Below are 21,379 nucleotides of genomic sequence, written 5' to 3'. Positions count from 1 at the left end.
TCATAATGCATATATGTATGTGCGTGGATGCACACTCGTTGATTGTCATGAGGTCTACCTATATGTCATTAGAAATATTTTGCAGCCACTGAACTTTCTCATTTTAGGCAGTACTAGGTTGGGGTGATAGATATAAATGTTCAGGAAATTAAGCCGAACGAGACACGCAGTCTGACAACGTAAATTAACGTCACATCTAACCGGATCCGGATTTTTCTAAAATTGCGCTTTTAGTTTTTGATGGCTAGAATAACGCATAATTTTGGTGGCAGTACGCGGCCGAGTGAGCCGGTGTCTGTGTGTGCTGGTGAGGGCGCCGAGTCTGACGCAGCCGCTGCCGCTGCCCCGCAGGAGGCGGCACTCGCCCGCCGCGGGTCACCATCTCTCCACGCTTCCTGCAGCTGACCGCTGGTGAGCCGGCGCAGCTCGAGTGCTCGGCCGACGGCAGCCCGCAGCCCACCATCGAGTGGACCGGCGGCCGACAGGGCCGCCTGGAGCCAGACGTGAGTGGGACTGAGAGACGGCACGGACGGCCGCGCAGCCGCTGAGTCTCTTAGCTTAATCCGGACTGGCTAAATGAACCTCAGCCGGACTTTGCAACATCGGCATCAGACTCACAAACCTCACTCATGCAATTTAACTTCAGATCCAAACCCGAGCTTCAGCCAAGCAGCCGAACCTCGGCCAGGCACACAAACGGCTAAAAGAAGGTGCGGTCTTCAAGTGTCTACTTGTGCGTGTGCCGTGACGTCGGCTGACAGCCAGTGGCCGCTGACGTTGTCTTGACGTTGTCTCTCGTTCCCGCTGCAGGTTTCGATCGTGGACGGCATGCTGGTGATCGGCGCCGTGCGGAAGGAGCACGAGGCTCAGTACGTGTGCACCGCCACCAGCGCGGCCGGAACCGACTCGGTCACCACGGCCATCTACGTGTCCGGAGACGTGGTGCCGCCGACGGAGCCATTCGGTGACGTTCGGCCCGAGCAGGTGTCGGTGCGGCCCGGCCAGCCGGTGCGGGTCACCTGCCGCGCGCGCGACCCCGGCGCCTCTGTGTCGTGGCGCCGAGAGTCCGGCCGCCTGCCGCTGGTGAGACGAATGGGAGGCAGAGGGACGGGGGTACAGGGATGACCGAAGGTGCCGCGTGAGCCTGGTCCGACTCTTCTCTTAGGTTTCTCATTTCATATCCTAATTGCTAGACTCTCAGGTCTGGTCTGGAATGCAGAAGACCACGCGCTGAGTGGCCGGTCTCCGTTTCCAGAGGGCCACTACTGCACAGGGAGAGCTGAACATCCCGAACCCGGTGCCGGCCGACTCGGGTATCTACATCTGTACCATTACCATCTCATCGGGCAGGAGGTGAGAGCCGCTGCTGGTGATATACCTACTACAACATACACAACTGGTGAGGACCGCTACTCTGATGTGGTACACTAGTTGTCATTGGGCCACTGGTGGCTAGAGTCTCTGCTTGTGCAGAGGCAATAGCCGTTATTGAAGAAGAGGTGACAATACTCGGTCATATCGCCACTCAAGACGCCGCCTGTTAACGATTGTACCCGAACCTCATACCATCATCAGGTGTTGTCTTGCTGTAGACAGTCTGGCGGTGTACGTACCTTTGTGATATCTTTTCATGTTCTGACGTGTCTCCCGGTTCTGTGTGTGGCCAGCGAGGAGCAGCGGGTGCGGGTGGAGGTGGTGGGCGGCCCCGTGACGACGACGCCGACCGGAGTGCTGCCCACGGCGCGCGTGGAGCCCAACCGACAGACGGTGGCCCAGGGCACGACCATCACACTGCGCTGCCTGACTGAGGGTCAGTGTCGGCAGATCTATAACATAGGATCCTCTGAGTCCGTCCCCCACTCCGTGCGGCCTCGGCTGAAGCTAGGGAAGAACCGATAGGACCCGCTCTGCGATCCGTGTGGGGAGGAAATGTATCGAACTCAGGCACGGAGGCGCTTATTTTAACGTATTTAGTGATAGTGTTTGCCTGCCTTTTCTGCTGTCGTGGAGTAATGACTTGCGTTACGCCGTCCGGTGTGTGTACCGCCGACGAGGTGGTTTGATGCGCTGTCCCGGCCGCCATGCCATGTTGTGGTGTATGACCTGTTTGATGCCCGCCGCGCCAGGCTCTCCGCCGCCCGAGGTGACGTGGTCCAAGGCGGGTGAGCCGCTACCGGCGCGCGCCGACCAGCGCGGAGGAGTGCTGACCATCCCGGCAGCCGACGTGTCCGACCGCGGCCTGTACGTGTGCCGCGCCACCAACTCGGTCGGCACCGCTCAGACGTCGGCCATCGTCGAGGTGGAGCGTGAGTACCGCCTGTTATCTGCCCCCTCTCCTACCGCGCAGCCGCTGCGGCTTACAACACCAACACGGTGCATGGGCTGACTGTACGAGTATTATATGCCATACCCAGAGAGTGAGCTCAGTCTGCGGCGAACGAACAGCACTGTTCACCAGTATGGTGCCTTCATGTCATTCCGTCCGGGCTAACGGAATCGTATAATCCGACACGGACTGAAATTGACAATCGTCGAATTAATAACTGGTTGAGCTGTGCCTGTCCGTTCGTCGTGTTGAACTCGTCACTCTCAACACTTTACGGGCTATATGTTCAGACTTTGGTACCAAACAACACCGCCAGTAGCCTCGTTAACATGCCTGGCTTTGATCACTTACCCGCTGTGCCTGAGCTCTGCATCGCTACCGCTCGCTAACACCGCTCGGCACCCCTGCTCGCGAGGGCTCCGTCCCGGCGCCGTGTATGACCGCTGCCCGGCCGCCCCTGATCAATCAGGCGGCGCGCCGGCTGGCATCTGTCGACCCGCCGAGTTCGAGTGCCTCTCGGGCCAGTGTGTGCCGCTGGGTGAACGCTGCAACGGCATCGTGAGCTGCCTGGACAACTCAGACGAGCTGTACTGTGGCGGCCAGCCGGCCCCGGCCCCCGCCCCCGCCCCGGCGCCAGCCCCCGCCCCGGCGCCCCCGTCAGGTAACGTCTCGTGGAGGCCGCTCTCGGCTTGGCGCTGACGCATTGCCTGTGACTCTCCTCAAAGGTTTGTCGTAGCCATCAGCGAAATGGCAAGGATTTGTTTTACCTAGACTAACCTAGCATGAAGTTTTGATTCAAGCTAGCCAAATAGTTTGGCGAGTTGATGCGCATGGAAGCATGTTCCACGTAATGTACATACTTCGTAGTTATGAATGAGTTAAGCATGTGATCCCACTAATGGTATGCCGGGTTCTGCGGAGCGGCTGACCGTCCTGCCACTGCTGGTGGTGGCCGGTCAGCCGCTCCGAGCCCCACCCCTTCCCCGCCTGCCGCGCACGCCCGGTGGCCTCCCACCCACCCCGGTCTGTGCGCCCTCCCCGCAGCCTGCCGGCCGGGCGAGGTGGCCTGCCGCTCTGGGCGGCAGTGTGTGCTGCGCCGCTACCTCTGCGACGGCGTGTTCGACTGCACGGATAGCTCGGATGAGGAGGGCTGCGGCCCCGACCGGCCAGGTGATCCCACCTCTGGCGTCTACCGTCCATTAGCCGAGCGCCGGTGAACGGCAGACCGGTGATCGGGGCGAGCGGTACCGCACAGTTATGGTGTATGCCAAGGCCGTATACAGGGTGTATGCCTGTGCCTTTTTGAGCTAGATTGTTGAAGATCACGAGTATGTTTCCATATAGTATCGTTTTTAGACGAGCCATGTGAAAGCATCAAATAACTGGCAAGGACTACTTTGCTACGATTTTACTGTCGCTCTAGTAGTACTGATAAGTAATGTCAGTAGTTGTCTAACTGGCGGCAAAGTGATAAAAGGGACTGATGCTGCCTCCGAGCGCCAGGCCCGCCGCTGACCGCGTCCCTGCCGCCGGCCGCAGGTCGCGAGGTGCCCAGTGTGGAGATCTACCCGGAGAGCTCTGTGACCGTCACCCGCGGAGGCTCGGCGCTCTTCCAGTGCCGTGTCAACGCCGGTGCGCCGGCTCCGGAACTGGTGTGGACGCGCGCCGACCGCCGCCCGCTGCCGACCACCGCCGAAACGCTGGACGGCGGCGTCATCAGGTCAGTGGGCGGGACAGGGCACGTCGTCGTGGTGGGACGGCGTCATTAGTTGAGTTAGTTGGAGTGTTGGTAAGTTAGGGATGTGCCTCAACTGTGCTCCTGTCTCTGCGCCAAATTATAGCTTATTCTGAGCGCACTAGTATCTATGCGCCAGTGTCCAATATTTTCTGATCTCACTCTGTTCCGTACGCCAGGTTCATCCGAGTGACCGGTGACGAAGAGGGCGAGTACATCTGCACGGCGACCAACCTGGCCGGCACGACCACGGCCACGGCCACCCTGAACATCGAGTCTCCGCCGGTCATCACACTTTCACAGCCCACTCAGTACAGGTGACGCAGCTACTTTACACACTTAAAACAGTCTTGTTGTGGCCTAAATCGTCACTTGTTAATGAAGGTAGTTGCAGTTTCCCGTAGTTTCCCGGTAGCTTTATTTTACAGCAGTATTTACGTAACGAAACAATGCTTTATAGGGTGTTGTGCTGCGCGTAAATGCATAAAATGGGCTGATCTGTAATAGTCTTCTCTGACCTTATGCTGAGTCCCTGCTGACCTGAGCTGACCCTCTGCTGACCTGTTTTTCGGCAGGGTGCGCGAGGGCCAGCAGGTGAGCCTGGAGTGCCGCGCCACCGGCGACCCTCTGCCGTCCGTGTCATGGGAGTCGCCGGCGGCCGCGCTGCCGGGCCCGCCGGCGCCCCCGTCCCGTCAGACGGGCCAGGCGCTGCTGCGGATCGGCGCCGCCAGCCGGCGCGACTCGGGCGTGTACACGTGCCGCGCGACCAACTCGGCCGGCCAGACCGAGCAGCGGCTGCAGCTGCTGGTGGACGCCGAGCCGACCCGGCCCGAGCCCACCCGGCCGGGGCCCATCCGACCCGAGCCGGAGGGCCCGCTCCGACCCTCCGAGGACGTGTACCGCGTGCCGCTCAACGGCCGCGCTGAACTCACCTGCTACGTGGTCGGTACGTGGTGCTGCGCCTCACACCGTCATGGGGTTATGTGTTTAGTCCGGCCTATCGTCGGGGAATGTTACCTGCTATGTGGCCCAGAACAGGTCAGAGGCTGCTTGTTAGCCATTTGTTTATAAAGGCTGAAGGGCATGCCTACTGCGATGGTCATTTTGCGACCTTCGCTATAGCCATGATCTTATCCAGATTTTGCCGTCTTTGATTACTAGTGGAGCGTTATCAAGTTTTTCTATATTGTCCCAACACACCGCCCCTCCGGTGCGCCCTCAGATTCGAAGCGCGACATCCTAATCAACTGGATCCGGTCGGACGGCCGCGAGATGCCCGAGCAGTACCTGGTGCGTGACGGCACCCTCTACATCAACAACGTACAGAAGGAGGCCGAGGGCCGCTACACCTGTATCGGACTGGGCGCCTCGGGCACCGTGCTGTTCGAGGCCAACGCCACGCTGCGGGTGATTGGTGAGTGCAGCGCAGAGCACAGAGTTCGGCTCATATGGAGCACAGGGTCTGTCATTGAGCAGTCCATTCTGCAACGCCCGGGAGACGACAGTTATATTGATGTTAGGTGTCATTCAGCCTCTGCTGTGGCGTGTAATTGGGATTTGCACTATCAATGTAATACGTTCCATTGTTCAAAGGCCGAGTCCAGAATTGACTAGGCATTGCCTGGCAGGGTGTTTAAGTGTTCTTTCTGTGTTTTTCACGCTACCTCGTCTGTGTAGGACGACCATGTGTCACTAGAGCCAGAGGTGAGAAGACAACGATAGGTCTATGCACTGAGTGTGACTTTTTTGCCAATTCGTGCCCTCAGCTCTCGCGTCTTAGCGAGCATACTCGTAAGACGCGTACTGCATAATGTTGTAGTGCTGTTCATAGCGAGGCTATGGGCAGTATTATGCTCATTTTCATCCACAGTTAGCCTTGTGTTACGGATAGTTCCGTGCCGTGTCGTACTGCCGTCCGGACCGAGTTGGGGCGGTGATTTGACGGATACCTGAGGACTAACATCCCCCCTCTCGGTGGCACAGCGCCGCCGAAGATCCAGCTGGACCCGGTGCGCCAGGTGGTGCAGCCCGGCGACAACGTGCTCATCTACTGCTCAGCCACCGGCGACCAGCCCATCACACTGCGCTGGGCCAAACAGGACGGACAGCTGCCCAGATCGGTGGCCGTCCGGGACGGAGAACTGAACGTGAGTGCTAACCTGGCCCTCCTAGTCTCCCAGACCCGTCCCTGGTACACACCTTTGTTTGGACTGGCTGCACAAGCAACCGAAAAGCTGTAGTCGAATACTCATGAACCTGTCTCACGCATTGTGTAGTTGATTTATTCTTAAGTAGGAAGTGCAGAGTTCGATGAGATGAACACTGTCACAAGAGACGGTGTCTGCCCGTGTCAGTCGTCCCTGTCAACTGACCGCTGTCTCTGACCGTGTGTCCCAACAGTTCCGTGTCGCGCTTCCCAGTTTACTGACACTATCCCTTACCGTGTCCCCACAGTTCCGAGGTATTGCTGTCACCGACGCCGGCCGATACGTGTGCACCGCCGAAAACTCGGCCGGACGAGCTGAGGGAGTGGCTGAGGTCATTGTTAGCGGTGAGTGAAGTGGCTGAGGTCATTGTCAGTGGTGAGTAAAGTGGCTGAGGTCATTGTCAGCGGGGAGTGAAGGGACAAAGGTTCTTATCAGACTGTTCGATACTCGTCCAGACGGGTTAAAGCTGTGTGGGTGTGGCCAGTGGGGCGAGGTTCTGGCAAATCAACTCCCCGGCGGGGGCCTCGCAGTGGTGATATTGGCTGCTGGGAGTGCCAGAGACGCCGCTCGGTTGACTCCCCATCCCTCCACCAGCGGGCCCGTCTGTGACGGCGCTGGACCGCGACGTCACCGCCTTCGCTGGCTCCACGGTCAACATGCAGTGCGACACGACCGGCTTCGAGGGCGGCCGACTGGTGTGGCGCCGGGAGCGTGGACCGCTGCCGGCCGGCGCCTACTACGAGGACAACACGCTCAGGTACGAGCTGCCGCTGATCTGAGTGGCGGCTGCCGGGGAAGGGAGGGAGGAGGGCACGGTGACCACTGGGGAAGGATGGATGGCGGTGCTCCAAGAGTTGACTGCCTGGGAGAGGAGGATGAGGGGGAGCGGTGGACGCCGATTGCCGTGGCTATGTCGGCGCTAGTGCACCACTGCCGACTCGCTCTGACCGGCTGTAACCCTCACTCTGACACCGCTGTAACCCCAGCTCTGACAACCCGCTCTGACCCCGCTCTACCGTCGCCGTCACAGACTGGAGAACGTCGACGAGTCGGCGTCAGGCACATACATCTGCGAGGTGCGGGACCGGGCCGGCCGGTCGGGCCGCGATACAGTGCGACTCGTGGTGCAGCGTGAGTAGCCACCCCCTCCTGTACCTACTGTGCCCGGCATGCTCGGCCCTCTTCGTGGCTCTCCGTGACTGGTATTGTAGTTCAGCATGCCGGCTGTCGTGCGGATTGTGTGATCTGCTCCTGCTCCTCTTTTCTCCTGTCCTCTTCTCTATTCCTCTCCTCTTCGCCCCGCCGGGTGTCGCAGCGCCAGCGACACAGGACGCTATCAAGTTAATGTGGTACCGTCCTAAATGTCATACTGCCACCTTTTCGATGCTTATGAGTTTTTCATAAATGAATTAATCAGACGGCCGAATCGAGGCTCATGATGTAAATCTTTACGCCAGTTGGCTCCCCAAGCTCCTTTTCCATTTTTTTTTTTTTACTGAATCTAACAATTGGCTGTTCAAGTCAACTTTGAATGTATGACTGCTTAACTACTTTCCAACGAATACTTTTGAAAATAGCAAAATCCACCCTGGCGTTGGAGAGGCAGCGGTTGTCAGCCGGCCGCGCCTCTGACTTGCCTGACCCGACCTGGCAGCCGGCTCCTTCCCTGCACCCTGTTCCCCGCCCGGTCTGAGCGCCCCCGTCATATCACCGACCGAACAAATACGGAACGAACCAGGGTGCCAATCGTCTGATGAAAAGGCGGAGTGCATCCCTTTGGCTAGTTGCTGGAGTTGTAAAATTATACGGTATTTCGGTCGGGTGATTTGGCGTGGCGCTGGCTACTTTTATCTTCGGTATCTATGGCATCTATTTCGATATTGTATTGCACTGTTTCCTTTGGGGAGTGTTGCTCATGAAAGACAGATTAATGCTATGCTTGTAGAAGGTTGTAGCTAGATGTGTTATGCTCTAACAGGAGAGGTGAAGTTTGGGCCGCCGCCGCCCAGCCGTCCGCCGGCCGCACACTGACGGCTAGCTGACGCAGCACACGGAATACAGATACACACCAGCGGCGAGGTGGGACGGCGGGCGGCGGCGGCGGCCACTCCAGCAGCCGCTGACCGGAGCCGTGGGGCCGCTCCGGCTTCTCTCTCCGTCTCTCTCTCTCAGCTCTGTCCGGCGGCGGTCGGTGCGTTCCCGGCCAGACGGCCTGCGACTCGGGCACGCAGTGTGTGCCGCTCTCGGCGCTCTGTGACGGCCGCTACGACTGCCGCGACCGCTCGGACGAGTCGCGCTGCCAGCGGCGGGCGGCGCCCGTACGGACCGCGCGCCGACAGCGGCGCCGCCGACTGCGCCGCCGCCGGAGGGGACACGGCGCCGGCAAGAAGGCGGCCGCGGCCAGCCACAACCGCCAGCAGAGCAAGCCGGGAACCGGGAGCTGGTTCTAGGGGTCAACGCAACAGAGGAAACCAACGCTTACACATAACTGCCATATTGAATTCTCGAGTCTTCCATGTGTGTGACTATTGTTGCCAGTTACGACTGCCTGCTTCAGACCAATGTAACATTAGGCTAGCTTACTGTAGGAAATAAAGTTGGTAGTGTTGTAGATGTGCATGTTTGGTTTTGCATGGGCCGGGGATGAACGAGGCCGTATAAAGCGTAGATACGCATCGAGCTAGCTCTTCCGACAACCATAAAGGTACGTGGACATGACTTTCTGTCTTCTCTTTACTTTGCTTCTTACGTGTTAATATTCCTTCATTAAGTTGGTTGTTTTTTGTGTCAAATAGCAATGCTCAAAGCGGGTACCAAAGGCTCAAAGCCTGAGTAAATACCCGGGTATTGTCTGATTGGGCCCTGTTTTTCTGCCGTCCGCTACTCGGCGAGTTTCGGCTGTTAGCTATCTGTCGTTAATCCGCTGTCCGCTGACCGGCACACCCGCCCGCCGCAGCCTCCGAGGACTCCGTCGAGGAGGTGGCCATCCGAATCGTGCCGTCGCGTGACTCGGCGCCCGTCGGTGCCACGCTCGACCTCACGTGCCAGGTGACGGGCGCCGAGGGCACGCGCGCCTCGTGGCAGCGCGTGAACGCTCCGCTGCCGCCGGGCGCCATCGCTCGCGGTAACCAGCTGCGCCTGTCCGAGCTGACTGCCGACGACGGTGGCCTGTACCGCTGCACGGTGATGACAAGAGGAGGCGCCGAGTACACAGAGGACTACGTGCTGGCCATCCAAGGTGGGTGCGTCGCTCCTTCGCGCAGTGGGGCCTAATGGCAGTCGAGTGTGATGCTTTTTGACTGTTGACTGCCGACTTCAAATGTGTTAGGCGTTTGGTCCCCAATCCCATGGATGGCGTGATGTTTCCTTGTTTTACGAATAGTGTGACAAAGAACCACTACGCCATCCGTTTACGAATAGAGGATGCTCTATCTCTAAGCTCAACTCCATGACCAGTAGGGGACTCATTCAACTCAGAAGGCCCTCATATCAACTTCCCCCGCTCTCTGCTGTCAGTGCCGCCGGCGCCGGACGTGCTGGTACCGGAGCGCTCGGCCCCGGAGACGGTGCGCGCCCGTCTGACGGCGCCCGTCGAACTGCGGTGTCGCAGCCCGCTGCCGGGGCCGCTCAGCTACACGTGGACCAAGTCGGACGGACCGATGCCGGCCGGTCTGGTCACCAGCCAGGTATGCATGGACGGACGGAGAGACGAGCGAACAGGCGGGTGGGCAGAAGGATGGACCGACAGACTGACCGTCTCCATAATTTGTGGTTTGTTTGTGTCCCGAATTTTTAGTCTCGCTCCTTTTGTCGCTGTTTTTTTTTCTTTTTAGGTCACATCTGACTATCAGCTTTCAAATATATATGTTGAAGGTCTGCGCGATGAGCGTTGTCACTGCCAAATGACGCCGATGTCACCAGCTGCCCACTGTTGCCCTGCCCGTCCATTGCCTGTCTCAGTTGAGTGACCTCCACCCATTCTCCACAGGAGACGCTGTCAATTGACGTTGCGCGCGTCGAGCACGCCGGCATGTACGTGTGCACGTCTCGTAACGCGCAGACCTCCACGGACACGACCACCGTGCTCCTGGTGACCGAGGTGGTGCCCTCGTTCGGCGCCTCGGACGGCTCCTTCGTGGCGCTGGAGACCATTCCAGACGCCTATCTCAGCTTCGACGTGGAGCTGTCGTTCCGGCCGGCCGCTATGGATGGTTAGTGACGGGTCAGCTGAGGTCACTGCACGTTGCTTGGTCACTACGGCCACTGCCGGGTCACTGGTCGGGCGCTTGTTTGTCATCTAGTCGGAACTGGGGTTTCAAAGTCACTGCTGGGTCACGGGATAGGCCTGTTTGGTATTTGGATCTCTGATGGTTGGTGCTGGGTTCGTCACTATGCCCATCGCTAGGTTCTGATGGCTGTCACTTCACGTTACGGCGGCAAAATAGCGTCGGTCAGTACGGCGTTTGCTCAAAAGATCCCGCTATCCTAGTGATCCATGTGTGCGTCCTTTCGCGAATCGTATGGCGGAGGGACACGCCAAACTATCTATGTGCCGTCTGTAGTACCTGGCCGCCCTGACCGGCCTCTTCCGGCGCCCCTCCCACAGGCCTGCTGCTGTACAACGGCCAGCAGTCGACTGGAGACGGCAGCGGCGGCGACTTTGTCTCGTTCGGCCTGCGCGAGGGCTACCCAGAGTTCCGGTTCAAGCTGGGCGGCGCGCCGGCAGTGCTCCGCTCGCGGCGTGCCGTCATCATGGACATGTGGCACACGGTCCGGCTGCAGCGCGACAAGAACAGAGGTGAGTGGAAGGCCTGAGCCGACGGCCGGGTCCATCTCAGTGGGTGACCCTTCTCCACTAACGGGGGAGCATCGTCTCCAATGCAGTACCTACTATGAAGACCAGCAAACGCACCTGCGTGGTATGTATGTGATCGTGTCTCCTCCCGCTCTGTGAAATTAACGTCACCGTGTGTCTCCACAGGAAAGATGACGGTGGACGGTAACACGGAGGTGGATGGCGAGGCGGACGGAGAGTATGTCGGCCTGGACCTGGACGAGCCGCTCTACATCGGAGGCGTGCCAGACTTCGCGCAGATCCACCCCGAGAGCGGCTTCGACCGCGGATTCATCGGTGAGTCACGGTGGCATAGGGTGAACTGGACTGCGGTGGTGGTGCGGTCCGATCGTACTATGGAGTATGAGGGGGAGAGGTTGCGCCTTTGTCTCCTCTAGCCTCTGTATTTTGAGAACGTTTGTTTGCCACCCAGGCTGCCTTACACGCCTCTCCGTCCCCTCTGACCGCCGTACCTCTGTCTGTTACACCCAGGCTACCTTACACGCCTCTCCGTCTCCTCTGACCGCTGTACCTCTGTCTGTTACACCCAGACTGTGTGACGCTTCTCCGTTCCCTCTAACCGCCGCATCTCGGTGTCTGCCACCCAGGCTGCGTGGCGCGACTCTCGGTCTCTGGCGTGCTGTATAGCCTGCAGTCGGACGCGCTGGACAGACGCGACGTGCGTCAGTGTGAGGTGTGTCGCACCGACTCGTCCTGCGACAACAGCGGCCTGTGCCAGGAGGCGCTCAATGAGCGGGGCCACCGCTGCATCTGTGCCGCCGGATTCACCGGGCCCACCTGCTCCGAGGCCGGACAGGTGTGCTACCCAGGTGAGGACTGGAGGGTGTGCTGAAACTACATGGGCACAGAGCGGTGTATTACCCAGGTACGGACAGGACGGGCAGGGGGTGTGCTACTGATGTTCACAAGTACGGTCGGACCGATGGGCTGTCTACAGCTAAGACAGGCGTGTTGTACTCTGGTACGAATGCCGTGTAGATTATGATGATGATGATGATGATGATGAATTGGGGGTTTGGGGCGCCCGGACTATAGTGGTCATCGGCGCCCATAACACGACATTAGAAGATTACGTTATGATTATAAAAAAACGCAGGGGAAACTACTTAGCTCCCATCGTGTAGATAAGAGGCCGGCTCGTCAGTTACCACCAAGAGGCCCTTGCCGTCAGGGCGTGGTCCGTGCCTTCAGGGCTGCAGTGTGGAAGTGGAAAAACGGTGTGTTTCCATTGCTCGTGGTCTGTCCTGCTTTCCATGTTCGATTATCCGGGTTGTGCCCTGACGTCGTGTATATCTCTTCTGACTCCACCGTCACCGCCGCCGCCAGGTGCCTGCGGCTCGGGCCGCTGCGTGAACGCTCCGGGCGGCTTCACCTGCTACTGTCCTTTCGGCAAGACGGGTGCCCGCTGCGAGCGAGATATCGTCATCACAGAGCCCAACTTTGGCGGCGACAGCTACATTACCTACGACACGCCCCGGGCCATCAGACAGTGAGTAGACGGGGAGAGGGGAGGGAGTGGGGCTTTGGGGGGGATGTGCCTGGGACTGTGGGGGAAGAGGTGCGTCAGAGGGCCTTGTTGAGCTGGTTGGTCTGACCAGATAGCAAAGATTGCGAATCTATCTGTTATTTATGTATGTCTCAACGCTACTTATTGTCAAACCTTCTCCACCGTCAGACTGAAGTTTGACCTGCTGCTGAAGCCTGAGAAGGTCGAGGACGGCCTGCTGCTGTACGCCGCACAGAACGAACAGGGCCAGGGCGACTTCGTGGCGCTCGCCATCAAGGACAAACACGTCGAATTCCGGTGGGTGGCCAGGCGACAGCTGCTGGGGCTCCTCAGAGGGGACCCTCCGGCAGTCTGATCGTGTGCGCTGCACGTCTGACTTGCGCTGTCTTTGTCGTCGCCTCTCCGTGTCATCGTTTCTTGTCTCCTGTGTGTTGGTTGCCGTCCCTGGCCCGTCTCCGTGCTCCCGAGTTCGACAGGAGCGCCGGCGCCGCCTCCAACTTCTCCCGTGTCCCCAGGTACGACACGGGCACCGGCGCCGCCGTGCTGCGCAGTCCCGAGGAGGTCAAACAGGGAGAGTGGATCAAAATCGCCGGCACACGCCAGATGAGGGACGGCACGCTCCGGGTCAACGACGGTAGGTGGACGGCGGGGGTCTGCCCATCCCTCAGAAAACTCGCCGTATCTTCAAAGGGAAAATAGTGTATGAAAAGTTCCCTGCTACTGTAACGAATTACGTAGGTCGAACTGACCGGGTGACTGGGTCCCTCCTTTTCAACAACGAAATTAAAGGAGCGCCTGAGCTTCGATGTCATTAATAGAACATTAATTGGGGTTCTTTCCTCGGCCCTGTGAGCGTGTTCCCCGATAAGTGCGTTACATTCCCACTGACGTATCGGGCCGTCCATCCGGCGGTGTTCACCAGGTGAGGAGGTGCTGGGTAAGTCCCCGGGCAGCACGCGCGGCCTGAACCTGCAGACGCCGCTGTATCTGGGCGGCGTGGACCGGCAGCGGGTGCGTGTCAGCGACGGCGTGGGCGTGCAGCGCGGCCTCATCGGCTGCGTCGGCTCGCTGCGCGTCGACGACCGCGAGCTGGAGCTGCTCGACGGCCGCCAGGACGCGGCCAACGTGGACCAATGCGCGCCGTCGCGGCCCTGCGAGCGGCGGCCGTGCCTGAACGGCGCCTCCTGCCGGGACACCGGCTACCAGCCCGACCAGTTCCAGTGTGACTGCGTCGGCGGCTTCTCCGGAAAACGCTGCGAGGTGAGATAGAGACGTCTCTGGAGTGGGATGTTAAGGAGGGATGTCGCATTATGTGGAGTGCGATGCCGTAGCTTGTAGGGACATCGGTGCTTTCTTTCGCGAAGAGGGAGGCCAGAATGCAACGTAAACCGTGTCCAATTATATCGCGCCGTTTTTTTTTCCTGGTGGCCGAGCTGACTGACCGCTGCCGACACGCAGGTCTCACAGGACGACTGCGCCCGGAACAACCCGTGTCAGAACGGTGGCGAGTGTGTCCAGAGGGCCGGCATGACCGCCTGCAACTGTCCGCTCGGCTTCGGCGGCATCTACTGCGAGCGAGGTGAGTGCCGAATGGCCATGTAGATGTCTATATGCGTTTTTTATAGAACTATGCGGATAACCCGGCTCTGTAGAACGTCCCAGTTGAAGTGTTCTTACGACCGTTACCGTTCTGCAGGGCTTTTGCGTTTGTTCTCGACTGTCCTGACGTCCGTGTCTCTCTCTGCAGAGGTGGAGCTCAGCTCTCACCTGTGGTTCGACATGCACTCGTACGCCGAGCTGCCGCTGAAGCTGCTGCCGCACCAGTCCAACTCGCAGCCCGAGACGGTCAACATCACCTTCTCGACGCTGGAGGAGGACGGCCTGCTCTTCTTCCACGGACAGACTGCGCGCGAGCGCGGCGCCGGACAGGACTACATCGCCATCGCCGGTCAGTTACAGGGCTGGGAGGAGCAGGGATGCCCGGGCGGTGAGCGTCAGGGGCGCAAAAAGCAGATCCGTCGGTAGCTATAGGACAAGTGGGCTACCCGGGGAAGGGTAGCTATAAGGTAGCACATGTCCTGCTAGCACCCAGGGAAGGTTGAGTAGCACACCTGTCCAGGCGTTGAGTGAGGCAAAGGTGCCGATGTTTGCCGGCGTGCAATTTGCCGGTAGCGGGGATACGGACCGTCGTCCATCACCTGTGTATATTGGTTCGGCTCGCTCCCGAGTTCTTTCCCAGCAAATATGTTTTTTTCAGACGCCGAGGATCGTGAATGCCATGATTGTGAGAGCTAGAGAAAAACTTGGTGCGCTTTACAAATAATCAGTAATCAGTACAATCAGTATGAGAACTAGTGGTAAACAGCAGTAGTTCCATGCAGCACTGACCGGTTCTGACTGCCGACTGACGCCCTGGGTGTTCCGTATGCCGCAGTGCGGGCGGGCCGGCCGGAGCTGAGTTTCGAGCTCGGCTCGGGCCCGCTGCGGATCACGCTGCCGCAGCGGGTGGCGGACGGCCGCCAGCACACGCTGGTGGCGCGCCGCACCGGCCGCCAGGGCGAGCTGCTGCTCGACGACACCTACTCGGAGAGCGGCGAGACGCCCGGCTACCTGACCATGATGAACACCAACGGCAACATCTACATCGGTCAGTGGCGCCGCCGGCGGCCCTCTGTAGCGCCCGTGAGCGAGTCACACTCAAGCAGAGGCATGCCTTACTGGACCCCGAATAGTGCCTCTCAGAGCCTCGAACTCACCTTTTCTGTGCCTATAGCCTGCCTTGAGCGTAATGCTACTCTTCGCAAAACGCTGCAAAGTGTCGGGTGTTCCGATCACTTTAGGACTCCCATTTAGGTCGGCAGCGCTGACTCTGGCCCTGTGACTGTCAATGGCTGTGACCATGTGATTATGCAAGAGACTGTCATCCTGTGACTGGCTCATCAGTCAGCGACTCCCTAACTATCCGACAAGCGGTTTGCCCTACTTTGAGCTGATAACTGTGACCCTGTCACCCTGTGGCTGCCATGTCGGTGACCCAAAAACTTCCTAACAGGCGGTCTGCCCGACTTTGAGCTGATGACTGTGACTGCCACATCAGTCAGTGATTCCTTTACCATCCGACAGGCGGTCTGCCCGACTTTGAGCTGATGACGGACGGCCGGTTCGCGATGGGTCTGGTCGGCTGCGTACACCAGCTCTCCATCCAGGGAGACCCGGTGGACTTTACCACTGATCTGCAGGGAGGCGCCAATGTCAGCCCCTGTACCGGGTAAGTCGGCTTCTGGGCGGCCGTGGTGCCGGGTGTGACCGGCCGCCCGGCCTCAAACGACTGCGGGCTGGGTGTCATCCGCTGAGTGGAGTCCAACGATTTGACATTGGCATAGGGTTAGCCAAGTTTCTCGAGTGTTATCATTGTAGCGGACACTGGGCCACCACTGGTGTAGGTGAGGCCGGGGCTCCTTGGCATGAACGTATCTGAGCTTCTCGACAGAAATTGAGTGTCTGTCGGAGTTGTCCTTCAGCCCAGTCCAGCCCAGCTCGGTCGGGCCGCGCGGTGGTGCTGCCCCTATGACCGCTGCCTTCCGCCCTCCGCAGGGACGAGGGCGCGCCGCTGTCACTGCCGGACCTGGGAGGTGGCACGGACCCCATCCCGCCGCCCGAGTACCCGCCGCTCGACTATGTCCCAGAGTACGACTACGATTACAACGGCGGACAGGCGCAACTGGCCAACGCCAGCGAGCGCACACCGTACTACGACTTCGATAACAACTACAACAACGACTATGACAACTACTCGTACGACTATGATCAGAACAATGATTACCTGCAGGGCGTATGGAACGACCTGCTGCAGTGAGCGGCCGCGGTGCCTTGCCGGCCGCGCCGGCCGCCGCCGGAGGTACACAGGCCCTCCCGGCCGGCGGCGGCGACTACCGAATCTCGTCTGAAACTCGTGCCAAGCCGGCGGCCCGCGCGCCGCCCGGTTCACTATGTATATGGAGTGCGTGTGCGCCGCGCCGCCGGCCAACTAGCTTGCTGTACGTAGGTGGCGAGTGGTGGGGCCTCGGCGCGGGGCGGACCGCCATCGGCGCGCTGCAGCGCCGCGCCCAGTCACTGCCATCGCTTCCCCTGGCCGGTCACCGGTCCGGCGGGCCGCTCCCAGTCAGTCCCCACTAGTCAGTGTGCGCCGCGCCCGCCGACATCCCCCACCCCCCGCTGCAGGGGCGCCGCTCGTCAGTCAGGATTAATTTGGCTTCGCTTCCACATATCAGTGTCAGTTCACAGTTCGGCGGCTGCTTCTCTGGCCGCCCCCGTCTCCGAGGCAGCCGTCTCGGGCCGCTCCGCCCCTGGTACGGCCTCACTGGCCGCCCCCGCCCGCCGTGGCCGCCTCTCGCCGCCCGTCACTAGCGGCCCGCGGCCCGCGCTCTCTCAGCTTGGTCCCCAGCGCGTCAGTGGAGTGGTGTTGATGTAGCAGTGACGCCGCCGTACACTTGCTCTATGTCTATTTGTATTTTAAACGTGTCGCCAATAAAGTCAGATTCTACTATCGCCATGCAGTGGTAACTCGACGCCCTCTATGACGACTTAATGAGGAAAACGCTTTCAATCAGCATACAACCGTAGCAAAGCTATCAACGCCTTTGTCGTACTAGCATCCATGTCTTTGCGTACTGGTTTGAAAATGTCACTTCAACCAGCGTTTAACAAATGAGTGTTAGGTGGCTTAAAGCATACGGTAGCACCCCAAATGTTTGCCTGACCTTTTGAAAAAAGAGCGACAGAATGCTTACAGTATATAGTAATTTATTGTACGCACCGGGCCGTTCGTCAGCTCTCTGCCTTGCTGAAGCAGGCGATGAAGAAGCCGATGGTGTCCCGGTCGCAGCAGTCTGACTCGGGCTGCGGTACGAACCGCTGCACCCGGCCGCACTGGTCGGCGTCCAGACCGTGGCCGGGCAGACCCGGCCCGCCCAGCCGCGGCTCGGCCGGCTCCAGCCGCAGCCGCGGCCGTGCCACCAGAGCAGCGGCCACCTGGGCCTCGTTCTCGGCCGGCGGCACGGTGCACGTGCTGTAGACGAGCCGGCCGCCGGGCCGCACCAGGTCGGCGCCGACGGCCAGCAGCCGGCGCTGCAGCGGCCCGTACGAGCGCAGCTGGGCGCCGGCGGCGGGCGGCGTCAGCCGCGGCCGCTGGCCCAGACCGCTGCACGGCGCGTCCACCAGCACACGGTCGAAGGTGTCGGGCGCGAACGGCGGCGCGCACGGTCCGTCGGCGTGCAGCGGGCACGGCTCGCCGGTCAGGTGCCGCCGCCGCAGCCGGCAGGCCGAGTCGGCCGACAGCAGACGCGTGGAGTCGGCGCGCAGGGCGTGCACACAGCTCAGCAGCTGCTCCTCGGCCAGCGCCGCGATACGGGCCACCTTGGCCGCCGTCCGGTCGAACGCGTACAGCAGACCCTGTCAGGACAGCCAGCCGTCAGTCGACCCGCACAGTGCCACAGGCCCAACAGGAAACTGCCGCCCAACGGCAACCGCCCAGCCGGGAAACTGACAGGCCAATCCCACCTGTCAAACCCGGGAACCCAGACAGCCCACAGGCTCAAACCATCTCACCATGACGCTTCCACCTATGATCTAAATGTCTGGAGAAATGACTTTCTGTAATCTGGACAAACTAACTACAAAGTATCTCGCGTAGGTCACAATTTTCCATGTATCCAATATCTGTAGCCTACGAGTGTCTGAAAAGGGTCAGCACTGTGTCACGAAAACGCATCAATTTCGACCGTGCATTGAGCGGGTGGCGGCAGGCACTGTGGCCATCCGCCCTGGACACTCACCTGGTTCTGCATCAGCTGCGCCAGGTGGGTGGTCTTGCCGCCGGGCGCGGCGCACATGTCGAGCACTAGCTCGCCGGGCCGCGGCGCCAGCACCCGGGAGGTGAGGGCGGACGGAATGTTCTGCAGCATGGCGCGCCGGCCGCACAGAGGGCCCAGACTGGGCGCGCCGAACACGGGCTGCGTCACACGGACCGCCACGCCGCTGAGAGACGCAGAGGTGGGGCGAGTGTCAGACTGGACGGACGTAAGGACAGACAGGGAGTGTCAAACCAACACATTTAAGACAGACATACATAATGGTCTTGTCTATGCGTCTTTGAAGTTGACTGAACATAGAAAGGGACCGTCAACTCAGAACTTTGACCGGCCAAGCACTGACTCACAACGTGCCAGCTAACTGACAGATTGTCGAAAGAAATGGGACAGGCGGGGTGAATGGGACAATAGGAACTTACTTAACAATAGGTACTTACCTATGTACTAATAGCATAGTCCAAAAGCTCAGACGGGTTTCGACCGCGTCGCTGTCGCCCTCACCTGGGCCGGTCGGTGGTGAACAGCTCCCGTCGGGACAGCTGCATCACGCCGTTACCGACGAAGGTGGTGGCTCCGGCGTAAGGCTGGGTGCGGCCCCTAAGACAGCGGCCGTCCCGGTCAGCGTACACCGCCACTGCGTCCCCGGCCAGCAGCTCTGCGGGCAGTGCAACAGAGGCGCAGTCAACATACAGAGCATAACGGTCCCTCAGACAGCGGCCGTCCCGGTCCGCGTACACGGCCACCGCGTCCCCGGCCTGCAGCTCTGCGGTCGGTGCAACACAGGCGCGTTCAGCAACAGGATACAGTTTACAGAATATGCACATGCATCTACCAAACGCGTCCGTGTATCTTACACACCAATGAGCGTTTATCTGCTAACAAACTGCAAACAGTCGATGGATGGAACAGTTTTGTCATTTGTCTCGATGACTGTCGAGTGTCGACTGTTCGCAGTTTGTTGCTCTACCCCGTTTGTATCAACAATCGCTGCTAACTCGTCACCAGAATTGTACCGGCGCCATACCAGCCGCCACCAGAGCTCTCCTGTCATCCGACTCGGCCCGTCTGTCCGTGGTACTGACCGGCCGGACAGCCCAGCACGCCCGGGGCGTAGACGTCCGCTCCGCGCAGCACGGCCGCCCCGCAGAGCGCGTCCACGATCAGCTGGCAGTGGCCCGGTGTCGGGGGCGGCCGGTCGTCCGCCCGCACCACCAGCAGCTCCGGCAGCGAGCCGTGCCGGAACACCCGGTACGCCACGTCCGGGTACAACTGCAGGGCACACACAGACGCGTCAGCAGGGGCACAAATATACATGCATTAAAATTCCAACGTATCGCTACAAAGAGAATCGCCTGGTAGAAACAACGACCCATTTAACCATCTACTGTAATGAAACTTTTGGTATTCCCTTGGCCTTGCAACGACCAACACCACCGATTTACAGTATATGTACTTGGTGGTGCTGATCTGTCGATGCTGAACACATGGATCCATGGACCATATGACAGCAAATAATTACATGATCTCACCTTTCTGAGGTAATCTTTGAGGTCATCCTCCATGCTCTCACTTTCCTTATCGCCCATATTGACTCGAATGGTGGAGAAGCGAGGAGCAGTACTGTATCGGAAGTCCGTCCAGGACACACTGCTGCCTTCAGTTTCAACATCGTCTGACATTTTCTGACGTAAAATAAGAAATAAGTGAGCCCTGAAATAGTTTGTATACGCGTCAAGCAATCAGCAAAGTAGCGCAAATGCAGTGTGGCAACTGCACTGTGGCAAAACTACAAGGAACTGCCAACTGGAGTGAAAAATACTGTCTATGGGGACGACGGTGATAACAGGGCGCCTGGGGCGATTTGATCAAGGTTCGTGAAATTCACACGTGACGTTTAGCATGCAGAAGGCCCATGGAGGGGGAGAAGTTCCAAATGTCACGTGACTAATATGCGTCTATGGCACAATACTGGGAAGATAAAGAAGAAGTCATTATGAAATTTCTATTTGATGATAATAGGAAACATATGGAAGATAAGAAACAAATTCTATACAGCATGTGGAAGTTAAGATATAGAAGGCAAAAAGAAAAAGAGCTCAATACTAATCATGCACCCCATACCAACTCATAGCGCGATAGCTTAAGTACAGTTTAAAAGAATAGGAGGAGCCGTTGCAAAGGCAAATCCTCTAACTAAACCATCATCATCACAAACCTTGCAACCTTGAACCTTGAAACTACCAACCAACAAGCTACAAACCTACAACCTACCACCTACCAACCTAAAACCTACAACCTACCAACCTACAATGATTATGCTCAGAAACGACCTAAGCAATAGATCAAGATCTAAGGACAAAAAGACTTCAGTGCAGCAAGCGCTGATCGCAGATCAGTAGGTAGTTATAATGTAAATAATACCCTGAATGTAATAGGCCTTCAAAGAAGTTAAAGGCAAAAAAAATAAATAAGCAAAACATACGGGACGACGGTGAAAACAGGGCGCCTGGGGCGATTTGATCAAGGTTCAGGAAATTATCACGTGACGTTTGGCATATAGAAGGCAAGTAGAAGGCCCACAGAGGGGGAGAAATTCCAAATATCACGTGACTTATATGCCCTCCGGCGCCCTGTTTTCACCTGCGTCCAACATACGAAGCGGTTTTGAAACAGCTGCGTCGAATTCGAAGCAGCGTAGATGGACCCCGAAAGACTAGCCTCTGTACGTGACGTTTCTAAAAGATTTAATGTTAGCTTCGATAAAATAATGGGTTCATTCATCGTTAACATCATGAGAGAACACAATAATATTTTTTTTGTACCAAATTATTGTATAACTGATTGAATATCGATCTTAAATTGTCAACTTTTATTCTTGT

General features: G+C 58.6%; 2 protein-coding genes across 12 annotated transcripts in view; one reads left to right on the top strand and one right to left on the bottom strand.

The window, feature by feature from the left end:
• LOC122389403 (basement membrane-specific heparan sulfate proteoglycan core protein-like) overlaps window positions 1-17,178 on the top strand; it is an 83,512-nt gene extending 66,334 nt beyond the window's left edge. For 9 of the 10 annotated variants that reach the window (XM_043381395.1, XM_043381400.1, XM_043381397.1 and 6 more), the window contains 29 exons: window positions 352-503; window positions 811-1,083; window positions 1,256-1,353; window positions 1,668-1,810; window positions 2,127-2,306; window positions 3,371-3,496; window positions 3,866-4,046; window positions 4,241-4,378; window positions 4,637-5,007; window positions 5,284-5,475; window positions 6,045-6,208; window positions 6,516-6,612; window positions 6,863-7,025; window positions 7,299-7,399; window positions 9,225-9,506; window positions 9,785-9,954; window positions 10,257-10,479; window positions 10,875-11,066; window positions 11,250-11,399; window positions 11,711-11,932; window positions 12,450-12,612; window positions 12,799-12,927; window positions 13,146-13,264; window positions 13,553-13,890; window positions 14,089-14,209; window positions 14,378-14,578; window positions 15,065-15,277; window positions 15,754-15,898; window positions 16,225-17,178. In XM_043381395.1, the coding sequence (XP_043237330.1) occupies window positions 352-503; window positions 811-1,083; window positions 1,256-1,353; window positions 1,668-1,810; window positions 2,127-2,306; window positions 3,371-3,496; window positions 3,866-4,046; window positions 4,241-4,378; window positions 4,637-5,007; window positions 5,284-5,475; window positions 6,045-6,208; window positions 6,516-6,612; window positions 6,863-7,025; window positions 7,299-7,399; window positions 9,225-9,506; window positions 9,785-9,954; window positions 10,257-10,479; window positions 10,875-11,066; window positions 11,250-11,399; window positions 11,711-11,932; window positions 12,450-12,612; window positions 12,799-12,927; window positions 13,146-13,264; window positions 13,553-13,890; window positions 14,089-14,209; window positions 14,378-14,578; window positions 15,065-15,277; window positions 15,754-15,898; window positions 16,225-16,486 (5,309 nt within the window). In that variant the 3' untranslated portion in view covers window positions 16,487-17,178. The remainder of the gene's footprint in view (window positions 1-351; window positions 504-810; window positions 1,084-1,255; window positions 1,354-1,667; window positions 1,811-2,126; window positions 2,307-3,370; window positions 3,497-3,865; window positions 4,047-4,240; window positions 4,379-4,636; window positions 5,008-5,283; window positions 5,476-6,044; window positions 6,209-6,515; window positions 6,613-6,862; window positions 7,026-7,298; window positions 7,400-9,224; window positions 9,507-9,784; window positions 9,955-10,256; window positions 10,480-10,874; window positions 11,067-11,249; window positions 11,400-11,710; window positions 11,933-12,449; window positions 12,613-12,798; window positions 12,928-13,145; window positions 13,265-13,552; window positions 13,891-14,088; window positions 14,210-14,377; window positions 14,579-15,064; window positions 15,278-15,753; window positions 15,899-16,224) is intronic. The other variant, XM_043381399.1, reaches the window with a different exon arrangement.
• Window positions 17,179-17,421: 243 nt separating this feature from the next.
• LOC122389404 (tRNA (cytosine(72)-C(5))-methyltransferase NSUN6-like) lies at window positions 17,422-20,953 on the bottom strand. 2 transcript variants are annotated; one of them, XM_043381405.1, is made up of 6 exons: window positions 20,922-20,953; window positions 20,030-20,210; window positions 19,583-19,769; window positions 19,002-19,155; window positions 18,465-18,666; window positions 17,422-18,081 (listed from the first exon to the last, which is right to left on the bottom strand). In XM_043381405.1, exons 2-6 carry the CDS (start codon window positions 20,177-20,179, stop codon window positions 17,458-17,460), a joined length of 1,317 nt encoding a protein of 438 aa, XP_043237340.1. In that variant the 5' UTR covers window positions 20,180-20,210; window positions 20,922-20,953; the 3' UTR covers window positions 17,422-17,457. The 2 variants fall into 2 exon arrangements, with proteins under 2 accessions (XP_043237340.1, XP_043237341.1); XM_043381406.1 differs by having other exon boundaries at window positions 20,866-20,923.
• Between the last annotated feature and the right edge of the window lie 426 nt (window positions 20,954-21,379).

Source organism: Amphibalanus amphitrite, unplaced genomic scaffold (genome assembly GCF_019059575.1).
Source record: "Amphibalanus amphitrite isolate SeventyFive unplaced genomic scaffold, NRLGWU_Aamphi_draft 000357F_arrow, whole genome shotgun sequence".
NCBI lineage: Eukaryota > Metazoa > Arthropoda > Thecostraca > Balanomorpha > Balanidae > Amphibalanus > Amphibalanus amphitrite.
Note: the sequence above shows the minus strand (reverse complement) of the source record. Positions and strands in the feature narration are given on the sequence as shown.